Here is a 21,790-nt window from a genome sequence, read left to right on the forward strand (position 1 = left end):
GAACTAAGTTCGAAATTATCAAATATGGCTCTTAAAAGCTATAAATATTAGTTATTTTTAGGGAGATTTTGTTTAAGATTTATGACATGCCTGAAACATAAAAATTACTTATAAAAATACTTTAAGGTGTTTTTATCATAAGGATAAATATATGCCATTTTTTTTTCTTTTTCTTTCTCAAATTAAAACAACAATAGAACTATAAACAACAATAATAATACATTATGAAAAAAGGGAAATTTTCAGCCTCAATTGGTTTGAAATAATAAATCATAAAATTAATCCATTATTTTTATTGGTATTTGTAAATGCAATTTTTCTTTTGACGCTTGTTTAAAATACAAATATTAATCATATTCATATAAATATTGATGTAAAATCTGATAAACGAGATTGGATTAAATTGTGTAAATAACTATATATGTATTGCTTTTTAGATTCGAGTATCTCGGACTGGCCGCTTAGCTATCTTAACTGTCGACAACCAATTTCCTGTAGAAGCATTGGCTCCTGGAGCATTTACTCAATTGTTTTTACCTCAGAACATGTATCTTGGCGGCGTCCCTAATTTCGAATCAGTCTCCCCAAAGGTAACAGTTAGGTCGGCGTTTGTTGGATGCATCCAAAAGGTAAAACTAAATGTAAAGAAAATTAATTATTTCTCAAATGACCTCAGTCTAAATATAAAAAGTCAGTTTAAAAAAAGATATATCTAATATGATATATTTAAATAGATCTTCTAAATAGATCTTCAGCCTTTGGCTTTTATTATGATCTTCTAAATCATAATAAAAGCCAAAGGCTGAAGTTTCGGAAATTTGACACACTTCTACAATAATCATTTGTACGATTCATAGCAAACACATTGAAAATATGATTAAAAAATGGTAGATTGTTGTTAGTCGAATATAAATCATCACAATGGCAAAAATCCAATGCGCGTCTATAGGAGAGAACTTCTGCATGCTATTCTCAAAGAATTTAACTTTGTGAATAGAAATTGTTTCTTTAACTTTCGAGTTGAATTGACATATGAAGTACCAAGTAATAACTGACATAAGATTGCCGAATTACTTGCAGGATAACTTAAAATCCTGCTGGAAGTAGTTCGGCAACCTTATGTCACTTAACTATAACAAACAAAGCTGAATAAATTTTTATGGTCCAAATGGCCAAATAGTATTCGATTAAAAAATATTTGAATTTCACAAATAATTATAGTACCAAATCACACAAAAGTTTAACCACTAACCAAAACTCTTTTTTTTTACGCTAAATACGTGTTTCGCTAAGGATATTAGAATATTCGGGAGAAGATTAAAACTGCAGTACTAAAATTAGACTAATTAATGCAGAAACATGGTTGAGGTTATTAACCATAAATAGATTAGTAAATTTTCTTCACTAAACAAAAAACTAAAAAAGTTGGTAAGTTCGAAGGATAAACCATAAAAAGAAAAATCAATTAATATCGTTGAAAATCAGTCCTTTCAATCTTTTAATGAAAAAGAACTTAATGTTCTTAATAAGGGTCTTTGCTAGTAATAAGTCTTTTGAAACTTTATCTTAATAAGTCTTTTGAAACCTTGCACCAGTTTTAAACTGCAAAAACAACCTGAAGAAGATTATAGTGAGTATTGAATCAACAATTCAGTACTTGCCAGAATCATAGTCAATAGGTTTCGCTAGAGAAATGATTCGCAACCAAATTGCAAGAAATCTTAACAAATCGAAAAATACATCAGTGTCTAATATTGCTAAACGACTAAGAGAAAAAATTGTTTCTATTTAAATGCTGACAAGGGAAACAAAGTTGTTATTTTAGACAACGCAAAATATTTTAATCGAGTTGATAATCTTATTGAAAATGGCCCATATAAAAAGATTTTTAAAACCCTTTATTAAAAATATTCTCGCACGTTAACACAGCATTAAATTATTTCAAAAGGCCTGTTTTCTTTTCAGATAAATACAAGTTACAACTTTCTAACATAACAATTCCAAAATTACATTATTTACTAAAAATCCATAAACCTGGCAATAAAATGAAATCAATTGTCTCCACTATAGGATCTTCCAACATTTTAAAGTTTTCAGTAAGCCATTCGAGACATTAAAATTACCTTATGAATGTTTTCAAAAAATGTTAAAAACAGTCAACCGTCATTTCATTCTTTTTAAAAGTCATTTAATTCTAAGTGAAAATGAAATCCTTGTTTATTTTGATGTATCTTCTTTCTTTTCAAGCATTCATGTCCTAGAAACTTTAAAATATCTGATTAAACTTTTGGAAAGTAATAGCTTTAATAATATCTAACAAATAATTAAATTAACAAAACTTTGCATATCATGGATATGTGCAAAATGTTTTTTAATATAACAATTGGAAGATAGGACCATGGGTAGTTTCCTCTCTCCCTTTCTAGCAGAGCTCCTCATGAACCATTTTAACTTAAATGCAAAAAGAGGTTTAATCTTCTCTCGAAGATCCTAACATCATTAGCGACACGTATTTACGTGTCGAGATAAAATAAAGAGTTTTGGATAGTGGTAAACAGTTGCTCCGCTTTGAGTATCACACCAAAGGTTCCAACTATAGACTATTAATAGTACCGTTAGGAATAGGCGTCGAATAGACCCTACATCGCTCGGCACTTTCAGCTGTTCTACAGGTTGACCAGTCTTAATTTTTTTTTTATATATATTCTTCTATCTGATATTCTTTAAGACAAGTAACTTACTTGGGTTTCAAAACTAGTAAAGATGGTTTAAAAAGGCATGAAAATAAAGTTAGAGCTATTTCAGGTGCAGATTGACCAAATGAGGTTAGCGAATGTAGAGCTTTACAAGTTCTACTTGTCTTGCCGGGCTGATATTTTTATTTTTCTTAACTCAGTAGAATAACCAGTTTCGTATCTCGGCTTACCGATGGTTGTTTTTATCTAGGGTACTTCTTACATGTTCATGAGTTCTGAATTGGTCCTCAGTTTTACTCACAGTACTTTAATAGAGTGAAGGCAAATTAGAATGGATTTTTTTCGAAATAATGCACAACTTCATTTTGAACTCGCATCTGGTTTCCAAACTAAACCATCATTAGGATTTCGAATATTAAATTTTCCTCTAAGATTGGTTTTTAGCGTACATAATTCCAATACTCACGAATAAATACTGGGTACTTAAAATAGCAAAGAACACTTTTTTAATAATAGCTTATTTAATTATTATATTATTTAATTTTTTTTTAAATTTATCCCTAAATTCGATTTATCTTGCAAAAAACTATTTATTTATGCTTTTTTTTATAATATTAAAATTTGAACAAGGATTGGATAAATTGAATATTATAATAAAACCGTAATATTATAAATAAACCTTTAAACATATTCATTGTTGGTTGCAATCGTAATCTAAAAAATAACATATATCTTTAAAGACCTTATAGTCTTGAGCACGCAATAGCTTTTGTTCACGATAGTCCCACCGAACATTTTAAAAAATCACCGTGTAGGTGATTTTTATGTACTCAAAATACAAATGGAACAGCTGATGTATTTGCGGTGTTGTCAATATCATTATACTACATTGAAAATCAAAACGCTAAATTCAAAATATTAATTGACGCAGGTATTTCACGATTAATTTTAGACCCTGCATTTGCAGAAAAGTCTTATTTACATTTATGTATCTCACAAATAATATTATTAAAACAGCCGTCCACAACTAAATTAAACCTCAAGCCACTATTTGTAGAACTTGGTCTAAGTAATAAAATTACTTGTATTGACTTGTATAACTTCCACGACTTTTTCGATGTTTTTTTTTAGGAATTAGATTATTGAAGAAAATTAGTTTAAACTTTTTCAACTGATTTTATAAACCATTTCAAAAGTTTCGGCGTTAATTGAGAATATGGTTATATATGGCTATTATTCAATCAACGGTTTCGGTCTCTAACTTTTAAAAACCAGAGAGTACTTAAGAATGTTTGAACGCGCCCGCAACATTTCAAAGGGTTATCGAGTCTTAAAATGTATGCAAAATAAAATTTGCGTGGTCTATATAGATGACATATTCATCTTCAGTTCAGGATTGCAGGAACATATTCAAAAAAATACAAAAATCACACCTAATAATAAAAAAATTCTAGTTATTAAAAAATTCTGTATTACTAAAACTTAAAGGAGAAAAGAAAATTCTTCCTCGGGTTGGTGTAAGTACTACTGAAATTTAATTACAAATATTGCAAAACTTACTTATGTCTACAGGGAAACGACCTGTTGAAGTAAGTACAGATTCTTAATAAGTCCAAGTCCAGCCATGCTATTTGCTAGGCCTCTCGTACTCTTATTATTTGCAGCTGTAAGTATTTCTGCCCATACCTATTTGGTCATTAAGTCAAGATTACTATTTTAACTGACCACCAACTCTTTAGTGGTTGTTTTTCCTTAAAGAACCGAACCCATGGCTCGTAAGATTATGATAAAAACTAGATGACTTTGCTTATACCATTCAATTTAAAAAAGGAAAATCCAATATTCTCTTTCTCGAAACCCAGTCTTCAGTTTAAAGACTGTTAAAACGTACGTTCATACGCTTCAGAAAAAGACCCAACGCCTTATTTTATTTCTTTATGAAAGGAGTACATTAATTCTAAATATAATGTTCTATTAATTTTTGAAATAAACAATTGAGCACATATTTTGTTGAATACTGCAAAACTTTTAAATAAAATCTCCTTTAAAACAGTTTTATTTAAGTTTTTAGATAGAGGTAGAATTCTAAAAGTCAAGAAATAGTTTTGTCTTTAGTCTGTATGTTGTCTTAACCAAACAACCAGAATAAAGATAATCTTACTTCTGTTTTACGTATACCAAATCCTGATCTTACGGAATTTCTGCAATATCCAAATAACTTCTACAAAAAAAACATATTTCCTATTCACCTAGAGAAACGTAAAGTTATTTTATTCTAAGCATACATTTCTTTATTACGTTGATTTATTACATTTAAATCAAAATAAAAATGTTCAAAATTATGTTTGTATTATGAAAGATTTTAAAGAAGAAGTAGTAAATCATAAGTAAGGTAAGGGTAATCTTTCAAATAAATAAGTTTCAAATAAGTCGAAACCACATGATCTTAAAACTAAGGCCCATTGCACACGAACCGATAAAATCGGAGTCCGATCCGGTAAGTTCCTTAATCGGAATCGGAAGAAGGGAACACACTTTCCGTATTGGCAAAGCGATACCGGATAATAAGCTGGTGAAATGTTGCCAATTTGGGCAGTACTGTTTGTGAAGTCCTTCGGGTAAAAGCAGAATGCGTTCCGCGAAAAATAAGCATTTGCAGATGTTATATTTACTGTATTTATGTAGAAAACATCGTTTAGCACTAAATAACAGAAAATATTAGATTCATCCGTTACTTCAAGTGCGTTATGTAGAAGGAGCATTCTATATTATATTTGAAAAACTACGTTTACATAGCGACAAGTTTTTTCATTATTTCAGAATGAGCATTACCACGTTTGATTTCATTCTAGAAAGAATAAATATGCATATACAAAAGCAAGATTCAGTTATGAGATTATGTGTTCTTCCTAAAGAGATGCTCGCAGTGTCTTTAAGGTAAGTAAAATAAAATATTTAAATAATAGTATATTGTATGCCTAGTACGAAAAGATGAACATTTTCGGACGACCATAAAAATTGCCTGTCAAGGTGCAAGCTGAGAGTGGCAATACAAATTCCTAGAAGGTGGCTTTTCCTACGAGGCATACATACTATTTTTCAGAAAATTACTCAATTTTTGAAAACTATTGTAACGTTCTGTATTTGTCATTATAATAACAAATATAACTTCAGATCAAACCGTAAAAAAAATAATTTCCCACGGCTTGGTCTTCATTTCCTTACTGTCTAAAAAAAACACGTTTTTGAAAGCTACCTGTGGGTGCGAAATATGTTCCTTTTCATTTTAAACGTAGAAAAAGCCAATTATAGGGATGCTAGAGTATTTAAAAATTTAACACATCTCAGATTAGTATCTTAAAAAACAGACTTTATATCATCTAGATTTTTAAATTTTAATCTAAATATATATAGAGACAATCATGATTTTATTTCACTTTTCAAAACCGATACAAAGACCAAAGTAAGAAGTATCATTAAATTTAAGTTAACATAAATTAATTAAGTCACCCAATAATATGGATTATGCTGTCTTGTATACATTCAGTTGATTACGAATTTGTAGTATATGAACTGTATACTGAAGGGTCACGAAAGGGTACTTGAGTCTGCGCAGGTTGCAAGACATGCAACGATGAGCTTAGGTGGCTGATTGTCGCTGAATTTGAACACTCCGGAACATCATGCGACAGTATTGAGTATTGAGAGATGTATGAATGAGATGAATGCGGTTGTGACGTGACTGAGTTGGAGCTGGAGCCCACATGAATTGTTAATTTTGATTGTGTCCTAATTTCCTGATTTTTTTTCATGATAGTAATGCGGAAATTAAACTTTCCTTCTTCCAAAAAAGTTCTAACAGTGGGTAGAAGCGAAGAAAAAAACGATTCATCTTCATCTGGTTTTCCTGTCAGTGCTTTTATTATGTCAGTTTCCAATTTAACAGGTTGGGGTTTCTTCGCCTTTTTTTTAGGATGTTTTATGTGACTCTGCGGTGTTTCAAACGGAACTTGTGTATCTGTTTTATCAAACATTCCTTCAATTTCTTCATGTTTGGTTGCAGGAATACTAGATTCAGTTTTGTCCTTTTCGACAATTTTCATTAGAAATTGAAGATTTTCGTAATAAATGTATTTCTTTTTCGAGCCTTGCCCACTCGTTTGTTTGAGTGATCTCACAAAGGCATCGCGAAGATTATTCCATTTTGAAGTAATCAAATCACCTGAAAAAAAATCACTAAATATAGATAAGTTCTATATCTTTGTGGCGTATTCATAATACTTTCCCTCCTCAACCCCCTTTGGTGTGTTAGGCAAATTTGGATAGGTAAAGTAGGTAGTGGCGAAAAGCTCAAAAAAACTTGTAAGCAATATAATTGTAAATACTAGGTTACTGTTTCTCATAATAGGTTACATTTACAAGTAAATGAAATTTACTAAATTAATACAAGGCTTTTTCCAGTCAGAGTTGTAAATAAATAAAAATAAATAGGCATTGTACAAAATTATAAGTTAATTAATTAATTAATTTTTTTAATTCTAATTTCTAATGGAAATACATTTCGAGACTTGCAATACACAAACAAATTGGGAGAATCTACTATCCGAAATATTGTAAAATTCCATGAAGAATATCTTCCCTGCCAAACCAAGAAAAAATTTTAGAAATAGCTGACGGATTCAGGAATACAGCACAATTCTCTAACTGCATCGGTGCAGTAGACGGGAAACATGTACGTGTGAACAAGTTTTCTGGTAGTGGATCAATAAATCTGAATTATAAAGGGTACTTTTCAATAGTTTTAATAGCAGTAGTTGATTCAGATTACCGTTTTACTTTTAACGACGTCGGGGCCTACGGTAAAGACTGCGATTTCTCGGTATTTCAAGAAACCAATTTTTGGAAGTTCTGTCAAAGCTAAATATTCCAGAACCTCGACTTCTTCATCATACACTATCCGAAACTGCACCATTTGTCTTAGTAGGAGACGCAGCATTTGGATATTCTTTGAGCATTGAGAAAAAAATCAACAAGTGGAGGATTTTTCACCTACCTATGAATGTTTTTAAAGACTTCTGCAGAGATATAGTTAAAGCCAGTATAGCTCTTCACAACTTAGTAAGATTAAAGGATGGATCTAGAGTAGCAAATGATGATATATACAGTACTCCATCCACTGAATTGAGATCAGGGCCACTAGCACAACAAAATAGACAACCTCAACCAAACGATGTTGTAAAAAAATTTTCAGAATATTTTCTGAGTGATGTTGGTAGCTTGCCATGGCAACTAAACAAAATTTAAGTTTAAAAAATACTACAAAATATGTTTTGCTTATCGTGCCATAATTTCATTTACTTACCTATCTTTTTCTGATCTGTTCCTGTTAAATTTTCGAAAGATTCTTTTAAAAATATATACACTTCCCTCCACATTTTTTGTTTCTCTATTTTGTCTTTATAGCTGTCTAGGGTCTTATCCCATAGGCATGGACGTCCTTCGACCAGCTCAATTAATGTAAGCGAATCATATTTTGAAGCCATGGCGGTAGTACTCTTTTAAACACACACATACAACTGACCATAGACAAGGACTGACTAAATTAAAAAAGTCTACTAACAAAAAAAGCGCTATAAGTTCAACTACATCTAGTGGTTCCTCCGACATCCGACTGTCGGATTATTTTGTTATGATCGGACTGCCACTTCCGACGTTTTCGACGGATCACATGTCGGTCCGATTTTTTATTCGGATCGGAAGAAGTGTGCGCATCTACATTTCGATGTGTTGAATTATCGTATATCCGATGACGGAATCGGATCCGATTTAATCGGTTCGTGTATAACGGGCCGGGCAAGGGTTTATATCATTATTTATAATAGTGATAGTGACGGCCTAAAGTTCCGCATAAATTCGATAAAAATTAGAGACATGATTTTTTAAGAAAACGCTCGGACCCGTCAATTTTTATTTGTTGAGTGAAATAATGCGCATTTACAAAGTTGCGCATTATTTTACATAAATTTTTTGTATACAGGGTGGAACAAAAAAAAAGATATGATGTCATCGGCACACCTTATAACAATAATAATAATAATAATAATAATAATAATAATAATAATAATAATAATAATAATAATAATAATAATAATAATAATAATAATAATAATCTATTCACATCACAAAAAAATCTCATTCACAAAATCTATCCACATCTCCAAGTTACCGAACAGAGAGTAGCAGACCAGTAACGGGTAATAATGCGTAATCACCTAATTCCAGAGACAAGACTTAATACCATTAAAGAAGAAATACAAGCGCAAACTAACAACGAACAAGACCCCGCTAACAATGAACCAGCTGAGGAGCAACCTGTAATAGAAAACGTATTAAATAACACACAGGAACTTAACACTACCGAAAACACCCAAGAGGACAATTCTGAGCTATATCACGAACTATCTGCAGAAATGGCACGTGCGATGCTAGAATTTGAGGGAACCAACCCACTGATAAGACCCAAACTTCCAAAAGTAAACTCTTGAAAAAAACTAGGTCAAATTATGGAACTTTTAAACACCAAAATTATTTCCAAGGCCAAGTTCTGCCTTGCTATGAATCCTCTTTCGAACCGTCTTAACTCTACTAACTATGGGTTTAGCATCCGAGATAATAACACCGAGATTGCAAAGTTAAATCATTTACTGTATATGGATGATTTAAAAATAATGGCTGCAACTAGGAATCAACTAAACCAGATGCTGCATATAGTAGAAGAGTTCTCCAACGACATCGGCATGCAATTTGGAAAAATTCAGCCAGGAGAATATCAGATGCAGAATGTCCAGACCATCGAGGCCATGGGCGAACGCGAAATTTACAAACACTTGGGGATGAAACAATCACAAACGATTGAACAACAAACAATGAAATGCGAACTGACTAACGAATTTGTGAAAAGGGTAAGACAAGTTTTGAGAACCAATCTCAACAGCAAAAATATGTTTAAGGCACTTAACTCCTACGCATGTTCAGCTCTTAGTTATTCTTTTGGGGTAATTAATTGGAGTAGGACAGACATAGAAAGGTTACAAAGAAAAGTGAGGACCCTACTTACTAAAAGGCACAACCACCGCCCTCGAAGTGCCACTGAAAGAACAATGCTTCCCCGCCACCTTGGAGGAAGAGGATTAATAGATCTGGGTAAACAACTTGAAAAACAAATCACTAACTTAAGATCCTGTTTTTACAGGCAAGGAGGAAATTCCACGCTGCATCGCGCAATAAATCAAATAGACGATTCCACTCCTCTACAACTTAAGAGCGAGGAAGCGCGCAGCTACCATCATACAGACCAGGAAAAACTCCGTATCTGGATGGAGAAGCCCCTTCATGGGCGGCATCCTAATGAGATCAGCCAAAATCATGTCGACACTGCTTTGTCGAACTATTGGTTGGTATCAGGCAAGATGTTTCCAGAAACCGAGGGCTTTCTACTCGCCATCCAAGATCAGGTTATACCAACATTATCTCAAGCACATCGTCAGAGATCCGTCCGTACAAAACGACAAATGCCGGTATGGATGCCAAACATCAGAGATAATCCAGCACATAATAGGAGGATGTCAGGCCTTTGCAGCGACAGAATACAAAGAACGGCACGACTCAATTGGGAAAATTTTACATCAAGAGTTGGCAATGAAGTTGGAACTTATTACAACAGAGAAGGTTCCGTATTATAAATATACTCCAGAACTCGTAGTGGAAAATGACCGATATAAGTTATATTGGGACCGCAGTGTACTTACCGATCAACATGTAAGGCATAATAGACCAGATCTTATTTTAATAGATAAAATTTCCAGGAAAACAACTCTAATTGACGTAGCCATACCGAACAACAATAATCTGCAAGAGAAACACACTGAGAAAATCACCAAATACAGAGATCTAGAAATTCAAATCCGAAGGCAATGGAGAATGGATAATGTTCAGATCATCCCAATTGTTATATCGACAACGGGTGTAATACCGAAGAGTCTACTGGAATACCTTAAACAACTAGGAACTGGCGAACATCTATATAAGCACATGCAAAAGGCAGTACTACTGGCAACTGCTCGCAGCACCCGGAAATTTCTAGAAGATAACTCTACATTTCAGGTCACTTAAGGACACCGAAAAGGCCCCCACAGACCACAGAGCTTAATCCTTTTGATATCGCAGGTATCTGGGATAAGTAAATGATCTCCCCCCCCTTAGAGGGAGTGCGAGCCTTAACTGGCTGTAAATAATAATAATAATAATAATAATAATAATAATAATAATAATAATAATAATAATAATAATAATAATAATAATAATAATAATAATAATAATAATAATAATAATAATAATAATAATAGGTTTATCTACCCTGCTCTACTTAACCTTAGATATCCATAGTACTTTAATTTAAGAGAAAAATCTTACAAAACATAACTAAATATATATTATCAATTATCAATAGGGCATACATTTTAAATGAGCAAATAAAGAGGAGACAGATTTAAAAAGTTTCAAGAAAAAAAATTTTAAGTTTTATTTAAAGTTTTTTTTACTCAACTCTTCTGCTGGAAATAATGATTAAAGATTTTATGTTTAAAGATTCGTGGTTCCAAAATCTTGAAACAATTGGGAATAGAATTGTACAGCTTTAAAATATTATAGGAAAAACTCCGTTCATAAATAAATGTTCAATGTAGAGGAGGTGTTATCAAACCTTTAAATCTAATATTTTTTTATTTATATTATGTACATGCAATGTATAGATAATTTTATTGTAAATATATAGGTACTTAATATAATATAATATAATATACACTCAATATTAAATTATTATTAATATTATATTTACTCATTATTAAAACCAGTTATTTTTAGATTTAAAGTATCAAAATTGATAAAGCATAACTTTTTTTATATGTTTTTTTAACACTGGCAATTAGACACTTAGATTAGGCTTTAAAAAATTTTATATTGAAATGTTCAAATTATTTACATCAATAAAATATTGTCAGTATCGTTCTTAAGCTGTTTTAAGCGCTGGTTATTTTTTATATTTAGTTTAGTTTTAGGTTTAGTTTAAACTCAAAATTATGTAAGTAAGAAAGTATACTGCTCTTTGGCCAAAGATAAACTAAAGAGTCAGGTCTATTAGGATGGACAAAAAAGTAACGGAATTTATGTTGAAAGTTAGTTTTATATAGTCATAGAAAAATGTCTAAAAGTTGCATTACAAACTTTAAATAGTTCTTTAATATGATCTTAAACATATCTAGGTGTTCGGTTATTAGATAAAATTTGAAAATGTTCGAGTTTTTAAACTCATTAGTTTTACTGTAACCATCTCAATATAATTCTCTTTATCAGCCGCAGTTAAAATAAGGTTGTTTTTCTGCATTTTAATTTTAAGTTCATTAAGTTTCATGTTATATTTTTAAAAAATCATCATGCCGAAGTAAGTAATTTAAAAAAAAAGTATGTATATTTTTGACTTTTAATTGTACTTTAGTTAATTTTTGTTGTACCTTTTGATTTGGACAAACCATATTATTTTAATGTATTTGTCTCGTAAAAAAAATAAATTTTAGAGTCGGATACTGATGACTGAACACATCGAAATGCATTACTCTTGATTAAAAAAAGATTGGCATTTTCATTTGCGGAGAAAAGTCTTCGCGTCTCAAAGCCTTTCTAACCCGCTATGTTAAAAGCCACTCCACTTGAAGAATAGAGTTCTATTAAAATAGAATGAACTAGCCTTATTTTTTTCCTTGATGTTCCTTGATCTGATCAGTGGTCAGTGGTCCGATCAGGTTTGTTTGCTTGCATAAATAAAGTATATTAACGAAAACGGTAATGGCATCGCAACGCCGCTCAATCGCATTGTTGATGCCACCGATATACAAGCACTCTCTACCAGTGACGTCGTCAACAAATATTAACATGATAAATATTTATTAATTATTATGAGTATATTCACATATAAGTAATATTACTATTTATGAGCTATTTATGTGTTTTTTTAACGGACTTCATTAGAGGAAGGTCCTAATAAAAAGCATTTTTATGGAAATTGAGTATATTTTTATTATATTTATATTATAGATTTATATTATATTTTAAATTATTATACAATATATATATTTATATTTCCAGTGTTAAATCATGTTTTAAGACACACATTTTTAACATTTTGGAAAAATTTAATTGTGTTGAACAAAACTCACTTTTTATATCACATAATATATACTTTTATGATGCTGAATTTTTTAAAGAGACAGTATTGCTACAGCGTAGCGGAAAAAGTTAAAACTACAAGGATGTTCAAATTGTGAAGTAGTTGCAGGTTTTTTACAGGTTATAAGATTTTTGAGACATTTAACACTGACCTATATAATACCTAATATCAATTATATCATATTAATTTATACTAAAAAACAAATAAAGGTTACTTACCTAATAATAAAGACTATGTACAATTACAAATAAAATATGTAATGAAACTTATAAATTCGGGATTAAATATTAAAAAAAATAAAGTTGCTATATAGTTTGTACATATTCATATACAAAATATAAAACTGAAATATCATTAAATTGGCTATCATTAGAGGTAAAATTCTATTAAAATACACTTTCAAAATACATTAGAAGAACTAAGACAAATTAAAATTTGATTCAAAGTACTCCCCAAATGAAAAAAAAAATCTAAAAGCAAACATTTAATTTCCTTTTTATATTGGTTCAAATTTAAAACCTTTACTCTGGCTGGTACACAGTTATAGAACTTAGTTACACATAGGTATCTGGAGTCGCTTCTAGACCTCTCAAGTCGGCAGAAATCAGGTACGAGATTGGTGTTGTTCCTTGAAGAATAATTATGAATGTTTTGATGAGAATTATATAGATTCAAATTTTGCTTGATGTGCAACACACACTGCATAATGTACACACAGGGTAAAGTCACTATTTTTAAAGATTTTCGACACTCATCCCTATAGCCAAGATCAGACTTGATGCGTATGCATTTTCTTTGTTGTCCAAAAGCTTGTTCCATATGGCAGAAATGACCCCACTATATGTAGAATGGAATACGTTAAATGGGGATGGAAATTGCTTTAGAAGAAAGAAAAAGTTGCTATGATCATATATAATTTTAATAATAAGATTTCTTTGGGGCAAATTTGTTTGTTGCAATCTTCGAATTTTAATCTTTTGTTCTTTAATTGTTTTTCCATAATTTGGCGACTAACTTTAGCCTTTGAAACGGTAGAATCATCAGTGCTTAGATCTCCAGGATACCGTTTTGATTTTACCTTAGAATAATGTACATAAAAATATGGTATTATCAAAATTTAAAATGTGTCAATTTTGGACATAATTATATTTGAACTTATTATATCAAAAAAAGTTACTTTTGTGCAGCGGTGATATTAATGTTATTAAATTAATATCTTTCTCCAAGCATACCTCTACGTCTCTAAGTCTAAAAATAAAAATGAAAAGAAAAAATAAAAAAGTGTATTATGATAATACAATTGATCAATAGAATGTATGTTATTATAAAGGATCTTTATAATATCATACATTTTGATGATTATTTGCATTTAATTAAACAAATATAACACAATAAAATACTATATCACTTTTAAATAAAGAACTAACGATGATCACTTTTAAAGAACTGTCATACATGGCATAAAACTCCTATTCGTATTTGGAGAAAGAGTTGAACAGTAATTTTTAAATATGCTATATTGGTGTTTATTTTGAGTGTATTTTTACCTTTTGCTGGCTTGAATGAGAAATAGTAATTGTTGACGTAGACCCCACGATTACTATAGAACTATTAATCTGAGATGCAGTTATTGTTGCTGATGAATGATCAGATCTGTAATTATACAAAATTTGGTGTATTAAGAATATTAATCTATTTTAATTATCCATACTTGTCTATATTAGCTTCACTGTTTGTACTATATACTGTTTTGGAAGGTAAAGAACTTTCCTGAATAGTGCTAGTGCTAATAGAAGCTTTCACTGGTAAATCACTTGGTAAATTAAATGAATTATCGGCTGCTGTATTTTTAACCGGTGCATCAGAAATCCTAGTGAAAAAGGACTTTTACACACATACTTAATTCAATAAGTATTAGGTATAAATAAAGATTATATGAGTAAAACTAATATTTTCTGGGACGAAGCTGTATGTTTTACAACATAGCCCAAGCACAAGTTTTAAAAAGCTTGTTTTATTTTAGCTTACATGATGTAGTAAATAAAAGCATTAAAACTTTTATCAATCATTCTAAGGTAAGATATTGCCATACTCTATAAATATACTAAAAAAATATATTTAGAAAAAATTATCTTTGAGGTAGAGCTGATTTTTTTAATAAAGTACTACTGATAATATCATCTCCCTCATATAAGAAATCACTGCTAAGAAAGGGATCTAAACAAACAAAAATGTTCTTCTTAATTATATTGATTTCCAGTAATGAAATCTATTGTTCCGTTTGGGTATAGTCATTAGGCAATCTATAATAAGTATTTCACATTTAATCAAAAAGCAAAAAAAATTATAGTAGTAAATTAATATGTGGTGCTAATTGCATATATTGTTGTAAGTTGCATTAAAGTAAGACAAAAAAAATAATCAAACAAATTTTAGGGAAAGACAAAATTAACTTTATACATAGATATCAATATCTAAATAAATTTCAAAATTTTTTAAAGGCAATAAAAAACTAATAATTTCATCTATCTACCTAAGGTCTATATTAAAAAAAACAACTATATATAGATAGGTACATAGGTATTATCCTTTTTTTCTGCCAAAACAACAAAAAAAAAAACATAAAATCCTGTTAATAAAACCATGGACAAAACTCTACTTTTATATTTTTATAGCCTATTAAAACATGAATGTTTTAAAAAAAATATTTAGATTTAAAAATATGCCGACGTTTGGACGTTTATTTAATTCTTTTTCAAGGCTGTTTACTGTCAAGAAGCTTTTTTGTCGATTGCATATATTCTAATGGCAACAGAATAATATAATAATAGTAAATAATCGTATTTAATTGTAGTGTAACAGAATGACTAAATATCTGTGTTGCTAATTTAACTTCCATTTTCTGATTTCAAGTTAATTAGGAAAATCACTCATCATCTCAAAATCTTTTCATGGTCCTTCGAGCCGGATGAAAAGATCTAGTTCATGTAGTAGTAGTGGTTTTTCCCTAAACCTTTTTTTTCCCAACTACCCTATAGCAGCCTCACTATAGGTTTAAGATAAGGTGGCTTGGCCGTAGTAGTAGGTAGGCAATGAGAGATTACTAGGAGTAGGACTCAATACTGATTTATTCACAAAAATTAACAACTTTATATCAATCTAAAAATAAAAATTCAAGGTAATTATACAGATCAAGGTGAGCATCGTAATCATAATTTTAACTATTTACTAACTGCGACTTTGCAAACTTATAGCAAACGTGAGCTTAAAATCCATCGCAAACACCTTGACTGGCTAACATAAACAATTTTATATAATTATGCATGAATACTTAAAGCTACCAAAAAATGTAAAATATTTTTTTAAAAAATGTCGTTTAGACATATTTCTGGAATGCTTAAGGGTCGGAATTCCACCATCGTCGTCTCGTTGGGGATATGTGTACAGCCTCTTTATAACCCATAAAGATATGCAATGTATCAAGATAATGATCAATATAGTGCATCCACTTACAGTGTAGGAGTGAAGTGTGACTTTCTTCTATATTTCGCCTTCCAACTGCTGATGTAGTCGCTGCTCGTCCAATAAAAGGTTAGTCAGGTCATCTGCTACGTTGAATACGGGTTCCCTCGAAAAACTGCTCACTGCATTGGTTTTTGCTTGGTGTAGGTCGGTGATATTAACAAATGTTGATGTTTTTGTATAGCTTGACACAACAGGAACGGTATCGAAGCGTTTTGCGATTATATTGTTTTGTTTGGTTTTTAGGATGAATGCTTCGGTTAGTTGAATAATGCCGGTGGTATTTACTAATATTTTTTCCCTTATGCCGTTGCAGGTAATGGCGATGTTTATTGGATTTGGCGAAATAAACATCTATGTATTTGGCGTGAAAAGCTGTTTCCATATGGTGGTGTGCAGTTCGTGTGTTTTTATGTTGCAAGGCTTGATGTCGTTGCAACGACATATTTCGTCAATGACGCAATTTGGACTGGCGTCTATATTTCTAACCGTTGTCGGTGAACATAGGTATTTGTTACTTCGGCGTATGCATGCTGTTAATTTATCGTGTGACAGCTTGATGTTGATTGTTGTAGTCGACTGCCAGAATGTCATTAGGTATTTCCAAAGACCAGTAGGAATTGTTTTTAACATGAAGGGTTGTTGGATATACTTTCATGAGGTTTAAATTGAAAATATCTTGAATGGCAAAATGTGTGATGAAGTTCTTCTTCATTGCTGTCTGCTATGCGCTTGTATCCTTTCATCTTGTTGAGAATTTCCATGCTGTGGCTTATTTCTTTTTGAAAGCGAATTATGTGCTATTCCATTTTGACTCCTGTTTCATTGATTTGCGAAATGGCAGAGATCATCACTTTGGTTTGGTATTTGGAGGCTTGGATTTGTTCTTCTTGGTTGGTCTGCAGGCTGTCGGTGTCCTTATAAACTTCGTCGTTCACTCTAAAAACTGTCGTTAGAAATTGGCCAAATAGGCCTCTTCCTTTGCGGCGAACTCCAAATATTCCATTGTTAAGCAATTCTATTTCTTTCTTTTTATCTAGGAGATGGTATGCAAAGGTTTGACACTTAATTTCTGTCGAAAGTTTCTTTGCTTCCTCGCATAAGCTCTGGAACTGTCCTATTACTTGTGAGACTTTTTCACTGTCATCTTCAATTCGACTTTTCTTGATGTTGAGTTGAAGCCTGAACTCTCCTCTCTCTATTCTTGATATTGCCAACTATTGGATAAATAAACCTTTAGCTGGTTGCTTGATTGTGTAGTTTGCTGTACCACCGGTTGGCATGATAGATATAACACATAGTAGGATGTGTACTAATGGAATTTCATGTTTTGGGTGTCGACTACGCTAAATGTTTGGACCTTTATTTGCAATGGCTACATTGGTGTGCACTGCCTGCACGGTTTGTCGATGATCTTGTTCTTTTTCACAGGGCAACGAGATTAAGTTCGTTATTAACCTTTTCGTTTCAGTATTCCCTTTTTGGAGGGTGACTACTCGAACCTTGTTGTTCTCACTCGGATGCACCTTGGTTATTTTTGCTAACGGACATCTTGATGGATTAATGTTATCTTCTTTGATTAGCACCACTATCCCAATTTTTAGGTTGTCTTTTTCCTCTTTCTTTGTACCGCATTTGCAGCCTACATAGATATTCTGTGGACCATACTTTCCAGAAATCCTTCTTCATTTTTTAGATTAATTTCCATCTCTGGGATATACAGTAGCCGTCTCCAGGCAAATGGACCTACTAGTGGTCTCCTAATTATAAAGTGACCTAGCGTAAGTATAATTTCAGTTTGGAGAATGGTGTCCATGTTCTGGGATGTATTTTTATAGGTATTTGCCAGCAAACACAGTACAAAATAAAGGTCTTATTTCACCAGAAATTCCTTTTATTATGACGACCGGTTTCGCGATTACAATATCATCGTATCATCAGGTCGAGGACTAAAAGTAAAAGACACAATTTACATAGATACTACGCTTATCAAAAATTTATTTATGTAATATTATATAATATAATTTATGAATATAATTTCAGTGTCTGTGGTGTCACTTATTGCACAAAGTGGCCGAGAGTTGAGGCACGCTTCTATTTGATATACCAATGTTGACAGTTCTTTGTATATTAATGTGGTTTCTCCAATTACTCTTTGTAGGTGGTATTTTGTAGACTTAACTCCGGCTTCCCAAAGTCCTCCAAAGTGTGGTGAGGCGGGCGGAATAAAATGCCATCTGGTCCCTGCGGTGCTGATAGCGTCTTGAACTTCTTGGGTGTCAGTTATCTTCCTTATTTCGTTTTCTATGTGATTTGCTGCTCCGACGAACGTAGTACTATCATCACTGTATATATCTGTACATTGTCCTCTTCGTGAATCTTCTGTTCTTTTGGCAAGTTTCCTATTATCTGCTGTGCTGCTTGATACATCTTATGCACTTATTTATCATAGTTGCAATTGCTCATTTTGCGTTGATGATCCAAAAGTTTTGTATGATGTAGGTTAAGGTTAACTGGTTACCTCCGTGTAATGTTTTTTTCATGGGCATCTCTTATGATGAGCGTTGTTAGATGGCAGTTTCTGGGCACGATGATTCGATGTTTTTGATTGAATGGTATATTAGCATTCTTGAGTCTTCCTCCTACGCGCATTATTCCATTTTGATCCACTATCGGGTGCAGGTTCTGTAGGTTTCCAATGTTGTCTGTAGTTTTTCTGGAGATAAATTTCCTCTTGGAGATCCTTTTTTCATTCTTCTGCATATTGAAAGGACCCTTAGCATTTTAGTCATCGATGAAAAACGATTCCACACCTGTTCTCGTATAATGGTGACACATGATTGATGACATTTGGTTTTCTTTAGCCCTTCTTCAGTTCTGGGAATTTCTATATTTTTTGGCCATTCTTCTTTGTTACACAACCAATTTGGTCCTTTCCACCATAATCGTGATTCTTTGAGAGCGATAATGTCGATACCTCTTGAGACTACATCAGCTGGGTTGTCTTGAGATTTGACATGGACAGTTCTGCGGTGGTATTAGTTTTATTATCTCGGTTAGCAACGAATGTGTTCCATCTCGTAGTATCTCCTTTAATGCATCTTAACGTGATCATTGAATCCGTCCATGCATAGATCTCTGAGCAATCTGTTTTGAGGGCCTTTTTCGTTTTGTCCATTAGCTTAGCAAGTAATACTGCAACACATAATTCTAGTTTTGGAAGGGTGATCCGGTTCCTTGCTGGGGCTACTCTGGATTTAGCCTGCAGCATAGTAATATTAGTTGTATTTCCAGTTCTTATTCTACTTTAGATTACTGCACCGTATGCTTTTTCTGATGCTTCGCAGAATCCTACGAGTTCAATCTTCTTGTTGTCGTATTGAATCCATCTTGGAATTCGGATTTTTGAAATGCTTTTCGTTTCTTCTTGAAATGTCTGTCATTTCTTGTAGAGTTCTTCTTTGACAATTTTATCCCAAGCTATAATATAATAATCAGCAACCATAGATCCTGAATGACTAGTTTTGCTCTAATGGTAAAGGGCGCTAACCATCCTAATGGGTCAAATATCTTTGCAATTTCTGACAGCATCTGCCTCTTAGTGTTGATTTTTCTTGTCATTGCATTGACCTTGAAGTGAAAGCTATCGTCGGCTGGAGTCCATAATATTCCTAGTGACTTTCTCACTTGTTCTTGATCAATTTCCACGGTGCTTTTTTCTTTTAATTTTTCTGGAACTTTTTGCAAAAATTCTTTGGAATTGCTGGACCATTTCCTCAATGTGAACTTTCCACATTTTAGCAGCTTAATTAACTCATTGTACTGTGTATGTGCTTCTGTGATACTGTTGGCACCAAAGAGTACGTCATCGATATAGAAGTCTTCCAGGAGAATCTTTGATGCTGTTTTAAAGTTTCTTTCTTCGTCGTAGACTAGCTGGTGAAGGGTTCTTATGGCTAAGAAAGGTGCTGCGCCTGTTCCATAGGTTACTGTAGTCAATCGGAATTCTTGTAATGGCTCGTCTGGATGCTCTCTCCATACGATCCGTTGGTAGTGCTGATCTGCAGTGTCCACTTTTATTTGCCTATAAATTTGTTCTATGTCTGCTATAAATCCAACTCGGTGTTTTCGCCAGCGTAGTATGATATCTGCTAGGTCGTTTTGTAACCTGAGTCCGGTATGCATTGCTTCGTTTAAACTCAGCTGGTTGGTTGTTTTACACGATGCGTCGAATACTACCCGTAGTTGTACTATCTTCTCTTGTGACAGCTTGGTGGGGTATGTAGTATTTTCCTTGGTTATTCGTATATCTCGGTAATCTCTCCATGTGCCCGAGCCTCAGGTAGTCTTCCATAAATTGTCTATACTGGTCGTAAAAATTTTCCTTTTTCGTGAATTTTTTCTCTAACTGTTGAAATCTTGCTACGGCTCGAAACTTGGAATCCCCTATTTGAGGTGGGTGCTCCTTAAATGGCAGCTTTACCGTGTAACTTCCGTCCTTGTTTCTTGCTATTGTTTTTTGGAAGAACTCTTCACACATTTGGTCTTCTGGCTTGATCTGCTGTTGATGTGAGACTTCTTCTATTTCTTAAAATTTTATTATCCATTTTTTGCCATTCTTTTAGGTCTATTTCGCTTAACGGTTCACTGAAGAGCGCCTTCGTAATCCTTGGTAACACGAGTAGCTCAGTCGTGAGTGTATACTTACTGGGGAATCTTGGCCTTAATTGAACTTCGACTTTTGATTTGGAAACACTTGATACATTGTCGCCTACTCCTGATATTTCGGCACGTATTTTTTTGTCTTGGTAATGCTAAAGCTTATGCAGCTTCTTCAGTAGTGAATGAAGACTGAGAACCCTGGTCAATTAGTACTCTTTGTAAATGGGACGTGCCGTCATTTGCTCTACCTTGGATTAGTGCTGTAGCGAGTAGAACTTCTTTTTTCCTTATTTCAGCTGCGTGGTGAGTGATTTGAGAGTGATTTCTTGAATTATGATTCCTTGTGTTAGAATCGTTATATCTTGGATTGACTCTACTGAGCCTGTAGCTAGGTTCGTAATTTCTCCTACTGCTGTTATTTTTATAGTTATTTGGTCTTGAGGTGAGGTTCACTGTTCCAGCGTCCGACGTGGCTTGCCGGTCTTGATGTAGTAAAGTGTGGTGGTACCCATTGCAAACTCTGCATTTACTTATCATGGTGCATCTATCTCTCGAATTATGGCTTAAACATCTGATCTCGTTGTGAAGTTGCTAAATGGGCCCCTATTGATTTCTGGTGTCTTCTTTT

At 32.7% G+C, this 21,790-nt stretch overlaps 1 protein-coding gene and 1 long non-coding RNA gene across 2 annotated transcripts in view; one reads left to right on the plus strand and one right to left on the minus strand.

Moving 5' to 3' along the window:
• Positions 1-21,790, plus strand: part of LOC126735205 (pikachurin) — a 199,027-nt gene that overhangs the window by 163,094 nt on the left and 14,143 nt on the right. Inside the window, exon 10 of the mRNA XM_050439158.1 lies at positions 438-629. Coding sequence (XP_050295115.1) covers positions 438-629 — 192 coding nt within the window. The remainder of the gene's footprint in view (positions 1-437; positions 630-21,790) is intronic.
• Positions 278-5,063, minus strand: LOC126735206 (uncharacterized). The gene is made up of 2 exons (XR_007660347.1): positions 4,858-5,063; positions 278-635 (listed from the first exon to the last, which is right to left on the minus strand). It is a non-coding gene; the product is annotated as an uncharacterized LOC126735206 (long non-coding RNA).

The sequence above is a fragment of the Anthonomus grandis genome, chromosome 4 (genome assembly GCF_022605725.1).
Source record: "Anthonomus grandis grandis chromosome 4, icAntGran1.3, whole genome shotgun sequence".
Classification (NCBI taxonomy): Eukaryota; Metazoa; Arthropoda; class Insecta; order Coleoptera; family Curculionidae; genus Anthonomus; species Anthonomus grandis.